The 14,061-nt window shown below is 46.7% G+C and overlaps 1 protein-coding gene across 5 annotated transcripts in view; it reads left to right on the forward strand.

Moving 5' to 3' along the window:
• Positions 1 to 14,061, forward strand: part of utrn (utrophin) — a 770,758-nt gene that overhangs the window by 733,786 nt on the left and 22,911 nt on the right. For all 5 annotated transcript variants that reach the window (XM_072507465.1, XM_072507476.1, XM_072507484.1 and 2 more), the window contains one exon: positions 13,352 to 13,460. In XM_072507465.1, the coding sequence (XP_072363566.1) occupies positions 13,352 to 13,460 (109 nt within the window). The remainder of the gene's footprint in view (positions 1 to 13,351; positions 13,461 to 14,061) is intronic.

A 14,061-nucleotide genomic window follows, 5' to 3' on the forward strand; every position in this document is an offset into this window, starting at 1 on the left:
AAAACCTGTGGCACCTGAACCCCAAGTCTCTTTGGACATCCACTGTACCAAAACTGTATCCATTTAGAAAGTACTCTGCTCTGTCCTTTTTTTGGTCTAAAATGGATAACCTCACACTTGCTTACATTAAATTCCATCCGCCACAATTTTGCCCATTCACCTAGTCTGCCAAATCTCCTTGCAATTTTATGCTATCATCGAGGCTGTCTACACCTAACTTCGTATCATCTGAAAATTTGGATATATGACTTGCTATGCCATCATCCGAGTCATTAATGAATAGTGTGAATAATTGAGGCCCCAACACAGATCCCTGCGGTACACCACTAGTCACCTCCTGCCAATTAGAGCATTTACCCATTATCCCCGCTCTGTCACCTGCCACTCAACCAATTTCCTAACCATGTCAATACTTTACCGTCAACTTCCTGGGGCTTTCACTTTATTTAACTGTCTCTTATGTTGGACTTCATCAGATGCCTTCTGGAAGTTCATATAAATAACATCCATAGACATTCCCCTGTCCACTACCTTAGTCACCTCTTCAAAAAATTCAAGAAGTTTAATCAGGCATAAACTTTCCTTCACAAATCCATGCTGGTTCTCCCTGATGGACAAACATTTTTCCAGGTGTTCAGTTACCCCATCTCTGATCATAGACTCCAACAATTTCCCCACCACAGATGTTAGGCTAACTGTTCCATAATCCCTGATTTCCCTCTTTCACCCTTAAAAAGTGGAGTGAATGTGCAAATGTTCTAATCCAGAGGGACTACTCCTGAATCTAGATAACTCTGGAAAATTATAGTTATGGCATCTACAATGTGCTCCCATGCCTCCTTGGATGGAAACCGCCAGGTCTTGGGGATTTGTCACTTTTTAGTTCCATTAATTTCCTGGTTACTGATGCCAAACTTCCGTTACATGTATTAAGTCTCTGTCCTCTATTGATTATTCATTTTTTCAGGACATCCGGGAAGTTAGCCCCCTTTTTAACTGTAAATACATGAGGCAAAGTAATTGTTCAACATGTATGTCATTTCCCCATTATCACTGACAATATCTCCATTTTCAGCTTTTATAGGGCCTACATTGATCTTCACCACCTGTTTTTCCTTCATATAACTGTAGCATTTCTCCTCATTGATTTTGATGTCCTTTGTAAGTTTCCTTTCATAAACCCTTTTAGTAGCTCTTATAAGCTGCTTTGTGACCCTTTGCTGGTCCTTGTACCTATCCCATTTGTCCAGATCAGTGCAATGTCTTGCATTTTTGTAACTCCTTTCATTTAGATTTATGCTGTCCCTCACCTCTAGTTGTTCATGGCTGTGCTTTTTGTGAAGTGGAGCCTTTTCCTTTCAGGGGTATGTACTTGCTCTGTATCTCGTTAAATGTTTTTTGAAATATTCTCCACTGATCTTCCAATCGTTTCATCCTGTTTACCATGGACAGTCTCTTCCTCATCCTGTTAAAGTCAGCCATACCCAAATATAAAATTCTAGTATCAGAAACATGTTTTTCACTTTCAAACGCTACACTGAATTCAACCATGTTGTGTTCACTATTTGATAAATGTTCATGCACATTTAGGCTACTAATTAAATTGAGCCCATTACTCATAACTAAATCTAATATTGCCTGTCCCCTCGAGAACATATTGTTGCAGGAAACTATCCTGGACACATTTCAGAAATTCACTACCTTTCTGATAGGCACTTGCCTGCCTCTCCCAATCTATGTGTAAGTTGAAAACCCCCATTAATACTACTCTGCCTTTGCTACACACATGCCTAATTTCTGCATTTGTACCATCTAGCGGTTGTGAAATAGCTGCCATTCATAGAAGCATCAAATCTTTTAAATCTCAACTGATTAATCTCTTATGAAAACGAGGCGACATCTGTTCATAGCTTTATTTCTTTAATAGCCTCTAAGTTGTCAATCAAACTGCAAATGCAGAACACATGCTGAAATAGTCGTACCTTTTGAAACTCAACCAGGCATTCATAATGAATAGCCCTTGGGGAAATGTGAACTGCCTGAACAGATGCTACAGCCAGTTGGTCTGTCAATCCATACTATTCCTTCAACTTTGAGATGCATTTGAAGACTTTGGAATATTTTCAGTTTATTTCAAGATCGTTGAAAGCTAAGACACATTCCGGGCTGGATTCTCCATTTGGGATACTATGTTCACCTGCCGGAGCTGAATCACTGGTGTTTCGCGCTGGCTGTAGGAGCGATGGCCACAAGAAATTCACTCTCCCCAGCCATGCATATGTATGTATGTTAGGGATCGCAAGGGATTCCGTTCAGAATCCCATTTTATAAACAAGATCCAGCGGCTGCCCCCTCCCCGCACATCTGGTCCCCGTCCCCCGCTGACGAGTAGGAGCATCCTTTTCCCCCCACCCTCCCTCCCACTGCAGAAATTGCTGGGTCAACCCCCCCCCCCCCCTCCACAGTATGCATGCATGTGGGAGACCCAACTCCCCCACCAGAGACCCCCCCCTATCAGAGGATCCCTCAATGTCAGAGATTCCCCTCCCCATAATAGAGACTCTTTCCCCCCCCCATCAATCACCCTTGCCTGCAAACTAAAGGGCAGTCTATGCAGAAACGGTAAAAGAAAATACTGCGTATTCATTCACCTGTCCCTTACACCTGCTGCCTCAGACAAATGTCTAGAATGCAGCAGTTATTAATTCATAGAAATCCAAGGCCACATCACAAGACTTTAAAACCCCTCAGATCCTTTGATCTTCAAAGAGAAAGAGCTTTTAGTGGGCTGTAATTGATAGCTTCCTGACAGCCAGATAACTGGATTTTTATTTTCATTTCCCTTCACACTTGAATGCATCTCAAGTACCCTGCTTTTACTTCCTCTTTTTCTCAGCAGAAAGTGATTAACTCCTGATGTGGTCAGGAGCTGTCAATCATAGCTAGATGTTTATAAACATTGTTCACTGCAATCTCTGCTGGAGGGGCGGATGGTTAGGTTCACACCAGGTTACTTAAGATGCTGCTCTTTGGCTTGCAGGCGTGACTGATGGTGATGGTGGTGGGGGGAGGTCTCTGTTATGGGGGGAGGTCTGTGTTATGGGGGGAGGTCTCTGTTATGCGGGGGTTCTCCTGATATAGAGGGAGTCTCTAATATGGGGGAACCTCTAACATGGAGGGTCTCTGGTTGGGGGATCTAATGGGGGGGGGGGGGGCTGGGTAGGATTTGCATTGTGGGCCCTCCGATGGACTTTGGGGCACCTACCTTAAATACTTATCCCCTTGGCCCATCGTAAGGTCCACCGTGTGTCAGGGCCACACTGGCAAATACTTGCACCAATCCACGGCAGCATTAATCTTGGCACAGAGAGTGTCCAGGTTTTGACCTATTTGCAACCTCCCGCTAGTGCGGGGTGCGAACCTCGATGCTGCCACCAGTGGGGCACCGGAACATCGCAAACAGATCTGTGCCTGGCGCCGATCCCGTTTTTCCCTGACACTGGATTCTCCGCGGCATCAGGAACTCCACTACCAGTGGCGGGCAGAAGCGAACCCCCTCCTCTATGCAGTAATCAGAAGTCAGTCATTTTTAACAGCTGCTTAACAGACTGTGAACCTATATTGCAGTTTAACTTGGCTGAGATAAATGTTTCATTACCAGGAACAGAGCTCCTGTTAGCTGAGATAACTAGTCATTTATGTCTTAAATCTTATTTTTAATGAGAATTTGAGATTTGATCTTCCTTTGAAGACTGCAACAGTATTTGTGTATCATCAGAAAGTGCCTTTTGGCTTTCCTTTGCATAAATATAACTGCAAATGTAATGAACGAGGCCAGGGAGACCATGGGCAAGAAGGAAGATGAGGAGCCATGTTAGCAGCATGTTAACCACTTAAGTGCTGAATGCCATTCTGAGTGCCATACTGCACAAATTGGCTGCTCATCGAAGCTGCTCAATGTGACCTCCTGTTTCCATGACAATGTGATGGGCAAGGTCAGCTATGACAGGACAGTAACAAAACCCTTCAAGATCTGCAGTGGAACCGAACACGTTGTGTTCTAGCATTTTTTGGCATATTCTTTTTGCTGATACCCTGTACCTAACACAAAGCATGAAACTACAGGCCAGTTAGCTGAACATTTGTCACAGGGAAAATGTTGGAATCTGTTATTAACGAGGTTTTTTGTAGGCCACATAGAAATTCTTAATGCCATCAGACAGATTCAACATGGTTTTGTAAATGAGAAATCACATTTGATTAATTTATTTGAGTTCTTTAAGCAAGTAAGAAGCGATATGGATAAAGAGGAACTTTTGGATGTGATGTGTTTAGATTTCAGTAGGCATTTGACAGGGTGCAATATCAAAGATTACTATGCAAAATAAGAGTTAATGGTTTAGGGACTAACATAGTATTATTTGTAGAAGATTGGTTAGCTAACAGGAAAGAAACCAAATAGGAAGAAATGGGTCATTTTTGTGTTGGCAAGATATGAGTGAAGTACCACAGGGATCATGCTGGGGCCTCTACTATTTATTATTCATATCAATGATTTGGATGAAGGGACCAAATGTTTACGTGCTAAATTTGCTGATGTCAGACACAAATGTACAATGGTAAGTTGTGAAGAGGACATGAGGAGTTTGCAATGGGCAAAAATCTGACAGGTGGAGTATGATGTGGGAAAATGTGAACTTTTCCCCTTAGGCAGGAGAAATAGTAAAATATCATGTGTTCTAAATGGAGAGAGATTGCAGCACCCTTAGGTAGAAAGGAATCTGGGTGTCTGGTACAGGAATTGGATAAAGTTAGTATGCAGGTACAGCAAGTGATTAAGAAGGCAAATGGAATGTTGCCAGAAATTGCAAGGGGAATGGAATATAAAAGTAGGGATGTTTTGTTACAGTCATACAGGGCATTGTTGAGACCACTTCTGGAGCCCTGTGCACAGCTTTTGTCTCCTCATTTAAGAAAGGACATAATTGCATTAGAAGCAGTTCAGAGAAGGTTCAGTCAACTGACTCTTGGGATGAAGGTGGCATTGGCAGTCCAGGTGGCCAGAGAAAGCGGCGGCAGAAGCTCAAGGCGGCAGCCCATGTGCAGGGGCCCAGCCCACACCCTGAGGACCCAACCACCCATCAGACCAGGAAGGAACCCAGAGGGGGACAGCCCAAGGTTTACAGGCATCGCTGGTCTTTCAAGATGTTTGACAGAATGTGCTGCAGGAAGCTCCGCCTCAACAAGGGGATGGTGCGGCACCTGTGCCATGTCCCAGCGAACCTGGCGCCACATGGAGAAGGACAGCCACTCCCTGTGACCGTCAAGGTCACCACAGACCTGAATTTATATGCCTTGGATTCATTCCAGAGCTCGAGTGAGGACTAGTGTGGCATTTCCAAGCCAATAGCCTACGAGTGCATCCGTGAAGTCAGGGTTGCCCACTGGATGCTGACTATGTAAACTTCGACCTGGACCAAGCCCACCAAGATGCCCGAGCAGCAGGATACTCAGCCTTCGTCGGGGTAATAGATGGCATGCACCTCGTCTTGTGCACACCGGACGGTCAGGGAGCACCCTTCGTTGACAAGAAGGGGTTCCATTCCCTGAGCATCCAATCTTGTGTGCGACCACCATCTGAAGATTTTGCATGTATGTACACGCTTCTTTGAAAGTGTACTCAACACCCTGGGGCAGTCAGCGATCCCTGGAGTCTTCGAGGAACACCCCAAGATGGCCGGATGGCTCTTGGAAGATAAGGAGAACACGCTTAGGCCCTGGTTAAGCCGCCAGGATATAGGCTAGTAACCAATACAGAGACCCGACGCAATGAGGCCCATGTGGCCAACTGGGCTGTCATTGAGCAGTGCATCAGACTATTCAAAATGCGGTTGTGATGCCTTGACTGCTCTGGTGGTGCAATGCAGTACACCCCCCCGGAGGGCAGTCCGCTTTGTGGTGGTCTGCTGTGTCCACAACCTGGCACAGCAGCGGGGCGACGAGCTGGCGGAGGAGCCCGGACCAGGAGGGGCTGGTGGACATAGAACAGTACAGCACAGAACAGGCCCTTCAACCCTCGATGTTGTGCCGAGCATTGTCCAAGATCAAGCTATCCCACTCCCTGTCATTTTGAAGTGCTCCATGTGCCTATCCAATAACCGCTTGAAAGTTCCTAAAGTGTCCGACTCCACTATCACAGCAGGCAGTCCATTCCACACACTAACCACTCTCTGAGTAAAGAACCTACCTCGGACATCCCTCCTATATCTCCCACCCTGAATCTTATAGTTATGCCCCCTTGTAACAGCTACATCCACCCGAGGAAATAGTCTCTGAACGTCCACTATCTATTCCCCTCATTATCTTATAAACCACTATTAAGTCGCCTCTCATCCTCCTCCGCTCCAAAGTGAAAAGCTCCCTCAACTTTTCCTCATAAGACCTATCCTGCAAACCAGGCAGCATCCTGGTAAATCTGCTTTGCACCCTTTCCAATGCTTCCACATCCTTCCTATAATGAGGTGACAGAACTGCACATAATACTCCAAATGTAGTCTCACCAGGGTCATGTATAGTTGCAGCATAACCCCGCAGCTCTTAAACTCAAGCCCCCTGTTAATAAACGCTAACACACTATAAGCCTTCTTCACGGCTCTATCCACTTGAGTGGCAACCTTCAGAGATCTGTGGACATGAACCCCAAGATCTCTCTGTTCCTCCACATTCCTCAGAACCCTGCCGTTGACCCTGTAATCCGCATTCAAATTTTTTCTACCAAAATGAATCACCTCGCACTTATCAGGGTTAAACTCCATCTGCCATTTTTCGGCCCAGCTCTGCATCCTATCAATGTCTCTTTGCAGCCGACAACAGCCCTCCACCTCATCCACTACTCCACCAATCTTGGTGTCATCAGCAAATTTACTGACCCACCGTTCAGCCCCCTCCTCCAAGTTATTGATAAAAATCACAAATAGCAGAGGACCCAGCACGGATCCCTGTGGTACACTGCTGGTAACTAGTCTCCAGTCTGAAAATTTTCCATCCACCACCACCGTCTGTCTTCTATGTGATAGCCACTTACTTATCCAATTGGCCAAATTTCCCTCTATCCCACACCTCCTTACTTTCTTCAAGAGCCGACCATGGTGAACCTTCTCAAACGCCTTACTAAAATCTATGTATACGACATCAACTGCTCTACCTTCATCTATACACTTAGTTACCTCCTCAAAGAATTCAATCAAATTTGTGAGGCAAGACCTACCCTTCATGAATCCGTGTTGACTATCCAGAATTAAGCTGCATCTTTCCAAATGGTCATAAATCCAACCCTTCGGGACCTTTTCCATTATCTTCCCGACCACCGAAGTAAGACTAACTGGCCTATAATTACCAGGGTCATTCCTATTCCCTTTCTTGAACAGAGGAACAACATTTGCCACTCTCTAGTCCTCTGGCACTATCCCCGTGGACAGCGAGGACCCAAAGATCAAAACCAAAGGCTCTGCAATCTCATACATTGCCTCCCAAGGAATCCTTGGGTATATCCCATCTGGCCCAGGGGACATGTTGACCCTCAGGTTTTTCAAAATTGCTAATACATCCTTCCTCAGAACATCTACTTCCTCCAGCCCACCCGCCTGAATCACACACTCATCCTCAAAAACATGGCCCCTCTCCTTTGTGAACACTGAAGGAAAGTATTCATTCAACGCCTCTCCTATTTCTTCTGACTCCATGCACAAGTTCCCACTACTGTCCTTGACCGGCCCTACCCTCACCCTGGTCATTCTTTTATTTCTCACATAAGAGAAAAAAGCCTTGGGGTTTTCCTTGATCCGACCCGCCAAGGACTTCCCATGCCCCCTCCTAGCTCTCCTAAGCCCTTTTTTCAGCTCATTCCTTGCTACCTTGTAACCCTCAAGCGACCCTACTGAACCTTGTTTTCTCATCCTTACATACTCTTCCTTTTTCCTCTTGACAAGACATTCAACCTCTTTTGTGAACCATGGTTCCTTCATGCGGTCATTTCCTCCCTGCCTGACGGGGACATGCCTATCAAGGACACGCAGTATTTGTTCCTTGAACAGGGTCCACTTTTCATTTGTGCCTTTCTCTGACAGTTTCTGTTCCCATCTTATGCTCCCTAATTCTTGCCTAATCGCATCATAATTACCCCTCCCCGATTATAAATATTGCCCTGCCGTATGGCCCTATCCCTCTCCATTGCAATAGTGGAAAACACCGAATTGTGGTCACTGTCTCCAAAATGCTCTCCCACAAACAAATGTAACACTTGGCCCGGTTCATTACCCAGTACCAAATCCAATGTAGCCCCCCCTCTTGTCGGCCTATCCACATATTGTGTCAGGAAACACTCCTGCACACACTGTACAAAAACTGCCCCATCCGAACTGTTCGACCTATAGAGGCTCCAATCAATATTTGGAAAGTTAAAGTCACCCATGACAAATACTCTGAGACCTCCACACCTATCCATAATCTGTTTTGCAATTTCTTCCTCCACATCTCTATTACTATTTGGGGGCCTATAGAAACTCCTAACAATGTGACTGCTCCTTTCCTATTTCTAACTTTGGCCCATATTACCTCAGTAGGCAGATCTCCTTCAAACTGCCTTTCTGCAGCCGTTAAACTATCCTTTATTAACAATGCTACTCCTCCACCTCTTTTACCACCTTCCCTACTCTATACCCCAGAACGTCCAACAACCATTTCTGTCCCTGTTCTACCCATGTCTCCGTAATGGCCACAACATCGTAGTCCCAAGTACCAATCCACGCTCCAAGTTCACCTACCTTATTCCAGATGCTCCTTGCATTGAAGTAGACACAGTTCAACCCACCTTTCTGTCTGCCGGTACACTCCTGCGACCTTGATACCCTCCTCAGTACCTCACTACTCTCGACACTGGCTTCTGGAACACAGCTCGTTTTCCCAGCCCCCTGACAAATTAGTTTAAACCCCACCGAAGAGCCGTAGCAAATTTCCCTCCCAGGATATTGGTGCCCTCTGGTTCAGGTGCAAACCGTCCTGTCTGTACAGGTCCTACCTTCCCCAGAATGTGCTCCAATTATCCACGTACCTGAAACCCTCCCTCCTACACCATCCCTGCAGCCATGTGTTTATCTGCACTCTCTCCCTGTTCCTCACCGTGGCACCGGCAACAAACCAGAGATGTCAACATGGTTTATCCTGGCTCTCAGCTTCCACCCTAGTTCTCTAAATTCCTGTTTTAAATCCCCGATACCTTCTCTTACCTATGTCGTTGGTACCGATGTGTACCACGACTTGTGACTGCTCCCCCTCCCCTTTAAGGATTCTGAAAACACGGTCCGAGACGTCACGGACCCTGGCACCCGGAAGGCAACATACCATCCGTGAGTCTCTTTCGCTGCCACAGAACCGTCTATCTATCCCTCTAACTATCGAGACCCAATAACTATTGCTCTCCTGCTCTCCCTCCTTCCCTTTTGAGCCACAAGGACGGACTCAGTGCTGGAGATCCGTTCATCGTGGTTACCCCTGGTAGGTCATCCCCCTCAACAGTATCCAAAAAGGTATACTTGTTACTGAGGGGAACGACCACAGAGGATCCCTGCACTGACTGCTTCCTCCCAGCCCCTCTCACCGTCACCCATCTACCTTGATTCTTCGGAGTAACTACATCCCTGAAGCTACTATCTATGACCACCTCTGTCTCCCGAATGATCCGAAGTTCATCCAGTTCCCTAACGGGGTTTCCGAGGAGCTGGAGATGGGTGCACTTCCCACAGGTGAAATCAGCAGGGACACTGACAGCGTCCCTCACCTCAAACATTCTGCAGGAGGAACATTGCACTACCTTCCCTGCCATCCCCTCCAGATAAAAAAAAGAAAAAGAAAGGGGTATTCACTCTACCCCTTAGGTTAAAGGAGGTGGAAGGGTGGGGGACACTACAAGTGTAGTGTCTAGGGTTTAGAAACTGCCCAACTTAAATACAGGTAAAAATAAAGCACTTAACCAGCAACCACTGTGCCCCACACGAGAACAGCAATCAGCTGTTATGGGCCTGCGCAAATAATTAAAATCTTTACTACTTACCCAGCAGTCACTCTCCTCACTCCTTCCGGATTCAGCTGGAAACTCCCAACAGTAAGTTTTAAAAAAAATTTACTCCCCTTCTCAGCAAGCACTCACTCAGCAACCACTGCGCCCCGCACGATAACACCTCAGGGAAAAGAAAAACTTCTTACCAGTCACCAGCCAATCACTTACCTGCAGGCTGTGACGTCACAGTTCAACTTCTTTCTACTTCTACCTGCCCTTGAGTCTCCCTCTTGATCTTTACTCGGCTGGGATCCTTACAGAAAATGCAAATTTTCCCCGCAACAGCCAATCAGCAGCTCCGCTCTACTGCCCTCTGCTGGATGCTTGCCTTCACTTGAACACCTAGGGTGTCTTGCTCAGGTACACTTTCTGGATTGGTGACCGCAATGCACTGATGCACATTTTCCCTGCAACAGCCAATCAGCAGCTCCACTCTACTGCCCTCCACAAGCCCGGGGAGGAGCAGCTGGAGGATGTTGGACAAGCAGTGGCGGTAAGGGTCCAGCATGCCTGTAGGGCCAGGGAGGTCCTCAACCTCACCCACTTCACATAGGACATGGCTTCTTACATCATCTCATCCCTCTCCCCACCACACCCACCAAGCCTCCCCACAACCATTCCCCCTCCCCCGGTTGTCCACTCGATATGCCCCCCTCCCACCCCCAAGTATCCTGTCACCCCAGGGTGATGGGCTTGTTACAGCACTGTGAGCAGGTCAATATACAAGGCAGGAGGGTGATGATAACTCACTGTGAGCTGAGTTCTGGTGCTCCTCAATCTTTCCCATAGTCTGACTCTTGTCTGTCTACTGACAGTGCACTCACACCTATCACCTGCATGTGGTTTATCTTGGAAGTGGAGGGGCCTGATCTCGGACCACCGTGCCCGTGGGACTGTGCCCGGCGAAGGGCAAACAAGAGGAGCAGGGTGCCGGCTGGGACGCAGTATGGAATAACTTGACAGAGGCTTCACATGTCTCAGGTGTAATGTGTTTTAACGGTGTACAATCATAACCATAAATATCCCTGGCTGCCAACTCCCCAACCTCCTAGTGTTCTCTCAGTAATCCTCAATCTTCTTAGCCTTCGCCTTCCATGCTCTGCCGCTATGTCTAGCTGCGGCCCCAGGACGCATATCAGGGGTGGAGGCAGCCTGCTGCTTACCGTGCCCCGTGGTCTTTGATGCCCCTGGCGTGCGTCCTCTGGAGGGCTTGCAGCTGTGCCACCCTGTCCCACTCACTGACCCCAAGACACACCATTGGTCAGGAGGAGGGGCTCGGGAGAGCTGCTGACCGCCGTCACCTACCCTTAGGGTGGCACCGGGTCATCCTCCCACGATCCATCCTCCCAGCTGGTGCCAGTAGGGCCCTGGAGTCACCTTGGGATGGAGGGGTAGCTGGATTAAGGTCCGAGGCCCCTGCACCATCTGGCTCTGCCAACCCTGTTGCTCCCCATTGTCTGCACCATGGTACTGATGTCTTCAGGGATACCCGCTTTGACCAGGCCACTCCTCCAAAACTGCCTTAGACCCGCTGAAGTGTCGCTGACATCCCCTCTGAACATCGCAGCCGCATCCTAGCGTCTTCATCACCTCTGGGATTACCTGGTCCAGCGGCTCAGCATCTGACTGGGACCTGGGATCCAGCAGACCTCCAACTGCTGTCCCCCCTGAACATTTCTGCCTTCACCTAGTGTGTATTAGCAACTGTGCCACCAGATTGTGCCACTACTTTCGCCCACTGAGTTGTGTCTCTGTGCTGGTGGAGGGTGGGTATCAGATTGAGATTCTGCGGGTAAAAGACATGTGGTCAATGGGAGGGAAGGATCATTCTGCCTGGCATGAACAACTCGCGTATGACATCTCGATGTCGGTGACCGATCTGTCCTCGACCATCCCCACTGCCTTCTCGTAGGGGGTAAGGACTCCGATGGCCCCTCCACAGCTTTCGGGGCCCATTCTCGTTGGGGGTAAGGACTCTAATGTCCGGCACCCCGCCGCCCATCTGGGCCCTCTCAGAGAGGGCATTGTGAGCCGCGAGCTTCAAATGGGGGGGGGGGGGGGTTTGTGGTGGTTTGGCGGGGACCATACATGGGCACCGCCTCTGGCTTGAGGGTAGGGTGCAAAGGTGTGTGCCAGGCTGTACTGAGACATGGGAATACTATTGTGCCAGGGTGGAGGCTGAGTGGCCTTACTCCTGTTCCTAATTCGTATGTTCGTATTGTCCCTTCCTTCGTCGCCTGCGTCATCTGTAAGTCATCTGTAACAATCTTCTACAATGTTGCCCCTCTGAGCTGCCTGTTTTGAGCTACATGCATCCCATGGGTGGTTTTACTTGACCCCATATTACGTCACAGAGATTCATAGAATCCCTACTTTACAGAAAGAGGTCATTTGGTCCATCGAGTCTGCACCGAAAGACCACCCTACCTAGGCCCAACCCCCTACCCTGTAACCTCCCCCTAAGAGGCAATTTACCCTGTCCAGTCCATCTAACCTGCATATCTTTGGACTGTGGGCGGAAACTGGAGCACCCGGAGGAAACCCACGCAGACATGGGGAGAAAGTGCAAACTCCACACAGACAGTCACCCAAGGTGGGAATTGAACCTGGGTCCCTGGTGCTGTGAGGCAGCAGTACTAACCACTACACCACCGTGCAAACGCAATCTCATTTCCTAACCCTCCTCTAGTTCAATCAATGAGATGGAGTTGAAACAACATGGTAAATTCTCCGATAAATATTCAGTTTTAATTGGTGTTTTGGTTCAACTTTCCTCAAGCAAATAATTGGGAATGCTAATTTGGAATGCTACTCCCAGTCTGTTACATTGCAACCCAGGTGAGACATGCGGAGCTGGGACCACATAGATCACTAATGTAAACCAAGCAATCATTACTAACAGGAGTCAATGACTTATGTTAGCTGCCTGCCTTATTTCCACATAGAAGATGGTATTTTCTTTAATAATACATTCATTCATTTATTACAAAATACTTCATTTGGCTTTATTCCCACTGTAGACTCCAACTGCTGAAGAATGCTACATACCATGTCCTTTATCTGAGTAGATAAATATTTATGGACTGTTACAAATGGTGTTCCAATGATGACTAATAACCTACCAATACTTTAATTATTTTATCAAGTAAATTTACAAATCCCTGTGAGTCTTATTAAAATTTATAGCAGTAGTGTATTTTTATTACTGTGTGACTTCTACTGTTGCAATTTCTTTAGCCATTAACAGAATCAAAACTGAATGGTGTTACTGCTGTTTCTACAACTGCATCCTTTCAACTTGCTGAAAATGGTCAAACCTGTAATGAGGACTTCAGCTCACAGACAGGTTAGTAATGTATGAAAAGATTCACATAAAAATAAATGCAAGTTTAAGCAGTACTTCTTAACCCATATACACATTTAAAACAAAACCTGTTGCCAGTATGGTACATAATGGTACATGACATGAATATGAAGAATTGAATGGTAAAAAGCCAAACATTCCATCGAGTTAACACGTCACGATGTACAATCATTCCTCTCAAGGAATTGTGTTCAAAAGTATTCAAAGAAAAGGTCAGCATTATTTCTTCCTTCTCCCCAAAGGTTAATGGAGAGAAGTGCTACCAGTTTGTATTAATTCTTAAAGACAATTATTTACTGTGGCATGACATTTCATGTTCCAGGAGTGCTGGAATAATTGTGTTCCATAGAGCACTCAATTTACTGAATTTATTTATTGTAGCATTTTATCCCATGCATAACTATATTTAAAGGTGAATGAACTTCTGCCACCTTACTGACTATTTAAGACTATTTAATTGGAAAGTATGATGCTACAAATTGCATGAATCCAGAATGCGAAGCATGTTCTATTTTTGCTCCTTACACAAAGGTTTCTCTGTTTTTAAATGATGCTGTGTTGCAACTCACTGGAACTGAAACAT

This window comes from Scyliorhinus torazame, chromosome 1 (assembly GCF_047496885.1).
Source record: "Scyliorhinus torazame isolate Kashiwa2021f chromosome 1, sScyTor2.1, whole genome shotgun sequence".
Classification (NCBI taxonomy): domain Eukaryota; kingdom Metazoa; phylum Chordata; class Chondrichthyes; order Carcharhiniformes; family Scyliorhinidae; genus Scyliorhinus; species Scyliorhinus torazame.